We start from the raw sequence: 8,250 nt of genomic DNA, 5'->3' as shown, positions 1-8,250 counted from the left end.
ACATTTGTAACCACTCACATCTCCTTCTTGGCATTTTTTTTAATGAAGCTCATGTGAAATTTATCCCACTGCTTCCACACAAACTCCCCCTGGGGAATCCATCAGTGTGAGCGCTGCTGCTCCGCCCCATAATCACCATCCATCAGTCTGCAGAGGCAGGCCAGTGTTGGCCACCTAGCCACCAGCTCAGCTTGTGTGTGTGTGTGTGTGTGTGTGTGTGTGTGTGTGTGTGTGTGTGTGTGTGTGTGCGTGCGTGCGTGCGTGCATGCGTGCTGTTTGAAGAAGAAGATGAACACTTAACAAACGGAGGCTTCTGATTGGTTGATTAGTTTGAAACGGCTGGGTCAGAGGAGGGGAGGGAGGAGGGGGAGGGGGAGGCCAGTGGTGTCCAGGAGCTCCAACCTGTGGACGACCTCAGCTGGTCGACTGCTGCCCCCCCCCCACACACACACTCACACACACACACACTCCACCCTCTCCCCCCACAGGGTGGCACTGTGCTTGTTTTCCAGTTTTGCCAGAATGTGTGCAGCTGACACTCATTACCCACAGTTCCATTCTTCTCCCTGTCATCACTCTTCTCCTTCCTCCTCTTCTTCTTCACACTCCTTCAGGCAAACAGCTCTTTTCTTTCCCACCTTCCTTCCTTTGTCCCCCCCACCCCCCCTCATTTACCACCTCCTCTTCTGCTGCTATTTTAATATCAGTTTTAACATGTTGGTGGCCTGGTTCCACTGCCACTGCTCACTGGACCCACAGCAGCTGTCTCTCTCTCTCTCTCTCTCTCTCTCTCTCTCTCTCTCTCTCCCTTTCTCTCTCTCCCCCCCCCCCCCCCTCTCTCTCTCTCTCTCTCTCTCTCTCTCTCTCTGGTGACCAATCAGCTGCTGCTGCTGCTGCTGCTGGACTGTTCATTCAGGCACTGCTGTCCGGTGCGTTGCGTTGCGTTGCGTTGCGTTGCGTTGCGTTGCGTTGCATTGCTTTGTGTTGTGTTGTGTTGTGTTGTCAGGTCCTGACACGTCATCACAGCCAGAGTAGAGCCATGGTTGCATCAACACCTCCATGGGCACAGAGTCCACTGCTCATGAGTCAATGTAGCCCAGTCCAAGACCAAACTACACAAGTTTTTCCCCCACCTGTTGTTGTTGTTGTTGTTAGCATGTTGTTAGCATTTAGCTCAGAGCCTCAGATCCTGAACGTTGAACACATTCAGGTGCCACCATGTATTCAGCTGGAGGTCGGCTCTCTTTCTCTCTCTCTCTCTCTCTGTCTCTCTCTCTCTCTTTTTTTTGAAAGAAAAAGGGATAAAGAGTGGTTGTGGTCCTCAGCAGCAGCAGCAGCTGAGGACGGAGGACTGGGAGGCAGAGAGCCGCTGCACAGTGTCTCCTCCTGAAATAGCCTCCACCAGGGGGGGTTGTTTACCCTTGTGTGTGTGTGTGTGTGTGTGTGTGTGTGTGTGTGTGTGTGTGTGTGTGGCCCATGGTCCACCTCACTTCCTGTCCGTCCTTGGTGGTTCCAGCAGCCGCAGTGCCGCAGTGTCCCGACGCCTCCAGAGATCCAGAACCAGTGTAGCATGACAGTGTCGCTGTCACCCCCACCCCACCTGATTAAATACCCCACCCCCACCCCCACCCCCCATTTGTCCCCAGACACACACACACACACACACACACACACACACACTCACACACTCACCTCCTGCACTGAGCTCAGCAGTTTGTCCAGTCATCTGTTCCAGCCAACAGGCTGTTTCTTGACCTCTGACCTTTCCACCCAGTCGACCAGCAGTACGGAGCAGGACCTCTGATTGGTGCCGGCGAGGTTGTCTGATTGGCCAATCAGCTGCTCAGGGTCCACTGGGTTTAAATGGCTCCTGGTCTCCTCGCCGTTCCAGCGCGTTGAGCGACGTAGCGACAGGCTGGCGGTCGGAGGAACCCACCGCTCGTGCTAAGCTATGCTAACCCGTGCTAACTCTCGCTAACGCTTGGTCGACCTCTTGATTGCTTTGCTTGTCATCTGAAAAGCAAAGTGCGTTGTTTCTATTGGCCGTCATCCGCCAAGGTGCTTTGCAACTTGTCCGGTCTCGTTTTTGTGAACTGAGATCACGCAAGAACTCCCCAGTGAGCAGGCACACAGTGTGGCGAAGGCGCCCTCTGGTGGCAGGAGTCCGATACTACAGAAATAGAACATTGAGTGCGTTCAATGACGCAACGAATCCAGAGGTATAAAACCTCCAAGGCTCAGCCGTCGCCCTGGGTTTCCTCTTTCCCTCCCTTTTCTTTTTCTCTTTCTTTCCTCCACCTTTCCCCCACCTTTCCCCCTCCTTTCCTCCACCTCTCCTCCTTGCCTGAGGATGAACTCTGACATCATCCTGGCATTCACAGCCACTGTGCGCCAGCGTCCTCGTCATCCCGCCGCTCTCGTTAAAGCAAGAAACATTTTGGATGCCGTAACTTTTCAGCACATCACATCAGAGGAGGGGGGGGAGGGGTGAATAATGGCAACGTAAATTTCAGAGCCGAAGCATCTCGACGTCGTCACGGGCGCTTAACCACGGTAAACAATGAGCCTCCCAAGCAGAGCTGAGGGCTTGTATTATTTATTAGCAAGCAGAGGTGAGCGGGGATGAGCTGCCCTTCATCTGTGGAAGGAGGGGAAAGCTGGTGACCAATCAGCTGCTGCTGCAGTGAGTGACTGTGAAGTGGGCCAGTGTTTCACTGCCACTGTGTCCAGAAAGGAGGAGGAAGAGAAGGTGACGGCAGACGACATTGGACTGTTCATTCAGGCACTGCTGTCCGGTGCGTTGCGTTGCGTTGCGTTGTGTTGTGTTGTGTTGTGTTGTCAGGTCCTGACACGTCATCACAGCCAGACTAGAGCCATGGTTGCATCAACACCTCCATGGGCACAGAGTCCACTGCTCATGAGTCAATGTAGCCCAGTCCAAGACCAAACTACGCAAGTTTTTCCCCCACCTGTTGTTGTTGTTAGCATGTCGTTAGCATTTAGCTCAGAGCCTCAGATCCTGAACGTTGAACACATTCAGCTGCCACCATGTATTCAGCTGGAGGTCGGCTCTCTCTCTCTCTCTCTCTCTCTCTCTCTCCCTCTCTCGCTCTCTCTCTCCCTCTCTCCCTCTCTCTCTCTGTCTCTCTGTCTCTCCCTCTCTCGCTCTCTCTCTCCCTCTCTCGCTCTCTCTCTCCCTCTCTCGCTCTCTCTCTCCCTCTCTCCCTCTCTCTCTCTGTCTCTCTCTCTCTCTCTCTCTCTCTCTCTCTCTTTCTCTCTCTCTCTCTGTCTCTCTCTCTCCCTCTCTCTGTCTCTCTCACTCTCTCTCTCTCTGTCTTTCTCTCTCTCTCTCTCTCTCTCTCTCTGTCTCTCTCACTCTCTTTCTCTGTCTCTTTTTCTCTCTCTCTCCCCCTCTCTCACTCTCTCTCCCTCTCTCGCTCTCTCTCTGTCGCTCTCTGTCTCTCTCTCTGTCTTTCTCTCTGTCTCTCTGTCTTTCTCTCTCTCTCTCTCTCTGTTTCTCTCTCTCTCTCATTACTGCGGTGGCACGGTCACTCCTCCACCGCTAATGACTCCTCCACCCTCGACTGTAGGAATGTCTGGAGTGGTCGGTGTGTTAGCAGCTCCATTAGCTTCAGCTCTGCTCTCAGAACATCAAGCGTGTCTCTGCACCGAGACGTTAATGACCCCTGACCTCCAGACGCACACCTGGACCATCGCTGTAACTAACTGTTCAATGACTGTAGAGGCAGTTTGGTGCGTGCGTGCAGGCAGCAGCTCGGCCAGGATACTGATATCCAGGACCAGGTGTTGCCTCAACCTTTTCTTTTCTTTTGGCTCTCTTCCTCTGATTGGTTGAGAGTGAACTGTGGGCGTCGCTGAGTGTCAGGAGGATGAGAAACCCTGAGAGGTCGGCGAGCTGCGTGTGAAGCAGAGGGAGGCTGAGGACAGGAGCCCGGGCCGTCTTCATCCATCCTCCCTGCTCTTCTCTTCTCTCTGCCTGCACCACTACCCCCCACCCCCCCCACCCAGCCCCTCACCCCCCACCAACCCTCCCCTCCCCCACACATCCATCTTCATTCATGCGTAATTGCTAGTTGTTCTGGGCTCCCGTTACAATTAGCCATCCATCAGGGTGCGACACAGCGAGACAGCCCCCCGCTCCCCACCCCATCCGTCTCACTTCTAAAGCGGGGACCAGGACGCCACCGCCACTGCCACTGTGTGTCACAGGTGAAGCGCACGGCTGAGATGCTGATGCATGATCCCTGCTGCTGCTGCTGCTACTGATGATGGGATGATGATGATGGTGATGAGGGTGATGATGGTGATGATGATGATGGTGATGGTGATGGTGATGATGATGATGATGATGATGGTGATGAGGGTGATGATGGTGATGATGATGATGGTGATGGTGATGGTGATGATGATTATGATGATGATGATGATGGTGATGATGATGATGACGGTGATGATGATGATGGTGATGATGGTGATGGTGATGATGATGATGATGATGGTGATGATGAAGGTGATGATGATGATGATGATGCTGTAGATGTAGAGCTACTGTGAAATCAGTTCGTGGAGGATTGGAAATGGCTTGTGGGATAATTACCTCTGGTCCAATCAGCAGGGGGCGCTCCTCAGTTGCTGCTTATTTACATAAAGCTTTAATAATAATCTCATTGTAACGTCCAGCTGAAAGCAGATGCAATGTCAGTAGAAGATTAAGGACGAGCGTGGCAACAAGAGGAGAGAACAGCGTGTGTGATGAAGCTGATTGACAGCAGCTGATTGTGCGATTGTGATTGTGTGATCTCTTTTGTTTTGTTAACTTGTGTTTCATTGAAAATTTGAGTGGGATTTTCTTGATTGTTTGGCTCAAGACTTTTCTAGACATCAGTCGAGGCCCTGGAGGTTCAACATGATTCCACAGTTTTCAGAACATTTTCTGAAGCTTCACTTTTGAGATTTTCCACGTGGAGCAGCAGCAGCAGCAGTAGCAGCAGCAGCAGCAGTGAGAGCAGTGCAGCAACATGCTCTCCTCCACCATGACTCACGCTGACACTCTGTGTGTGGTGATGATCTGAACTCAGCAAACCTTTCTTCCTTGAAGTCCAACGTCAGCTTTTCAACCAACCTGAGTTTCTGGATTTATTTATTTTGAACCTCTGGGTTGTGTGTCTTCTCTCAACCTTTTAAAAATCATTTTCCTTTGTCCAGGCGGCACAAGCAGCAAAACGCAGAGCAGGAAGAAAATCCCCCGGTGTTCTGTGGTGAAGTTAGACCCAGCTGATGTGGAGCTGAATGTCGCATGTTGCTGCTTTAACAGTGGTGGTCAGACAACAAGTTAAGTTAAGGTTAAAGTAAAGCCAGGGTTTGCGTTAAGAGTAGGTTTAAGTTGATTTCAGGTTTAGGTAAAGCTGGGGCTTAAGTTAAGCTTTGAGCTGAGATCTGCTTGAGTTCCGGTTCAAGTTAAGGTTAGGTTTAAGTTAGGCTGTGGAGAATAAAAGTCAATGTACAGTGCTAACAGTGATAGTGTGTGTGTGTGTGTGTGTGTGTGTGTGTGTGTGTGTGTGTGTGTGATGAATGTCTGCATTGTTCAGGATCTGCCTGAGGTGCAGCGGTGCAGAATCTATTTGTGCTGCTTAATGTTCTGTCCACCTCGTGGTTCCGCCGGCTGCAGAGGCGACTCGGTCCATTACCTTCTCTGTTTCACCACTTGGACAAGGAACCTTGGATCAGTCTGGACCGCCTGCAGTTCACTGCTGCGCCACTAGGAGCTCAACGACTGCAGGCATCAGCATCACCAGTGTGTTTTAAAGCTACTCTGAGCGTCCCATTGCAGTGCCCCCCCTCCACACACACACACACACACACACACACACACACACACACACACACACACACATCCCTCCCTCCCGTTTCTCACTGCTTCTTCTCTTCTCATTTGCCTACAACCTTTTTTTTCTTTAATTTTTTCTTTCCATTCCAAGAACTCTCACAGTCGTCCCTCAGCGGCGCCCCCTCTCTGTGTGAGAGCTGACTGAAGGTGGCTTTTGATCAGCTGAGGGAGTACAGCGCTGTGAAATCCCTCAGCTCAGTCAGCAGCGGTGCTGGCTGCTGATTGGCTGCTGACTGGCTGGAAAACTGGCCACTGCTTGTTTTAACAGGAGCATTGAGCATCTTGAGCACCACTCTGATTGGCTGCAGTGGTTCCAGCTGGACATTGTTGCAGGGGTTTCCAGTGACACTAATGAGGAGTGACTTTCCATTCATCCATTCAGCTCCACCTGCTCCACTTGCTGCTCCTGCGGCTCTCTGGCTGCCTTGGTTCTTAATAGAACGGAGCACTGGTGAAATCTTTATTGTTTGGCCTTTTTTTTTTTTTTTTACAAGAAATAGCCAGGTTTTTTTACAGGTTACAATTTATTAGCATCAAGTTGGATTTGGCCAACAGGTGGCAGCAGCAGCAGCCCCTCCCTCCTGATCTGATTGGAGCAAATCCTCGCTCACCGTTGCTGGAAACACCTGAGTTGGAGCAACTGGCAGCCTGGCTGAGGGTCCAGCTGGTGGCTTTGAAAGCTGTCTGATCAGAAGAGGCTCAAGTCTCACTGTTGGTGACACTGTTGGCCTTTATGGTCAGAACAACAATGATGTTCTTTCACATGTATTCCTGGACCGGGCCTCACTTCACTCTCCACCTCCTTCATCACCTTCCTGCACAACGGTCCATCTGCTCTCCCTGACTGGAAGCACACATGGACCCCAGGCCAGCCCCCCCCCCTCCTCCTCCAACAGAGAGAGTCAGGTGGGCTGGGCGAGCAAGGAGGGGGTGAGGGAGACTCGGAGATGGAGAAGGAAGATGGAGGAGGATAAACAGCAAGGAGAGATTTTCAGTGCGGTGGATTCTGTCCATGCAGCTGCTGCTGCTGCTGTTCACCCCCTGCCCCCACCCCCCCCACCCCCCCGCAGAGCAGGAGCTACTCGCAGGGTCACGCTTTAAATGAAGCTCAAGTGTAGCAGATAAGCCTGAATTAGCATATATTAGCATATATTAGCATGCTGCAGGTAGTCCTCATCAGTATCACTGTCTACTCCACTCATCTGCATCTGTATGGGAGTGGAGCAGTACAGCCTGCATTAGAGAGGGGGGGGGGGTTCAGATATGCCAACATCCCACACTCTCAATTAACCCCTCAGCGGAGCCAGGGGTGGGGGGGGCAGTAAACCAGCAGGGTGTCTGTTCATCAGTTACACACCAACATTAGCAGCAGCAGCAGCAGTGACTCCACCACTGAACATCACAGGAGGCTGCAGGTTAAAACTACCAGCCACGCAGTAACCAGCAAGTGTGTCGCTCCGTGGTGTAGTAAGGCCCTCGCTCATTGTGTGTGTGTGTGTGTGTGTGTGTGTGTGTGTGTGTGTGTGTGTGTGTGTGTGTGTGTGTGTGTGTGTGTCTTTGCAGAAAGCGCGCCTGGCCAGGATACGAATATCCAAGACTGGAAGCTCCACTGCCTTCCTGCACAGCAAGCGCAACGGCCTGTTCAACGAAGCCCTGGAGTTCACGGTGAGACCGACCTCTCGACCCCTTGACCCTTTGACCTCTCCACCCTCCCCCCGAACTCCCCACCTCCCTCACCTGACACCTACAGCAGCGGTGGAGGCCAGTCACTGCTCCTGTAGTGTCTTCTACTGATTTCAATGTGTAGAAAAGGTAAAAAACTGAAGTTGGAGATTAAAAAAAAAAAAAAAAAAACTCTGTTATTTCCAAAAAGGCAAAACAGAGCTGATGGTGGAATCACTTCAACTGTGAGAACAGCTGGAAGTGGCTGCCACTCTCCACCCTGGAGTTAGCAAGACGTGGCTTCATGTTTGCTACATGAAGCCACGTCTTGCTACTATATTTGATGTCTTCAGTTTGTATTTACAGTGTAGGAAGTAGCAAGACAAAGAAGAATTGGGCGTGGCCAGACTTTTGACTGCTAGTGTGTATACAGGAACTGCCCAGAAAAATAGAATATCCTGAACAGGTTGCTGTATTTCTGCAATTCAACTTAAAAGGTGAATGTGACATATTATATAAAGGAATAACATGCAAATCAATATATTTCAAGGTTTTATTTCTTTGCATTTTGCTGGTCAGGTCTTGCAGCTTAAAATTTTATAATAATGTTCTGAGTTTGTGGCTTTGTGGTTTTAATAAGCTGAAAATCTTAATCAGCAAAGTTACAACAAGGAACTGCT

General features: G+C 51.1%; 1 protein-coding gene across 2 annotated transcripts in view; it reads left to right on the top strand.

The window, feature by feature from the left end:
- The window catches only part of kcnd3 (potassium voltage-gated channel, Shal-related subfamily, member 3), an 88,703-nt gene that overhangs the window by 76,072 nt on the left and 4,381 nt on the right, over window positions 1–8,250 (top strand). For both annotated transcript variants that reach the window (XM_076045853.1, XM_076045852.1), the window contains exon 3: window positions 7,472–7,573. In XM_076045853.1, coding sequence (XP_075901968.1) covers window positions 7,472–7,573 — 102 coding nt within the window. The remainder of the gene's footprint in view (window positions 1–7,471; window positions 7,574–8,250) is intronic.

Source organism: Nelusetta ayraudi, unplaced genomic scaffold (genome assembly GCF_046127955.1).
Source record: "Nelusetta ayraudi isolate G7.1 ecotype Tasmania unplaced genomic scaffold, CSIRO-AGI_Nayr_v1 ptg000088l, whole genome shotgun sequence".
NCBI lineage: Eukaryota > Metazoa > Chordata > Actinopteri > Tetraodontiformes > Monacanthidae > Nelusetta > Nelusetta ayraudi.
This window is presented reverse-complemented; position numbering and strand designations above follow the sequence as displayed.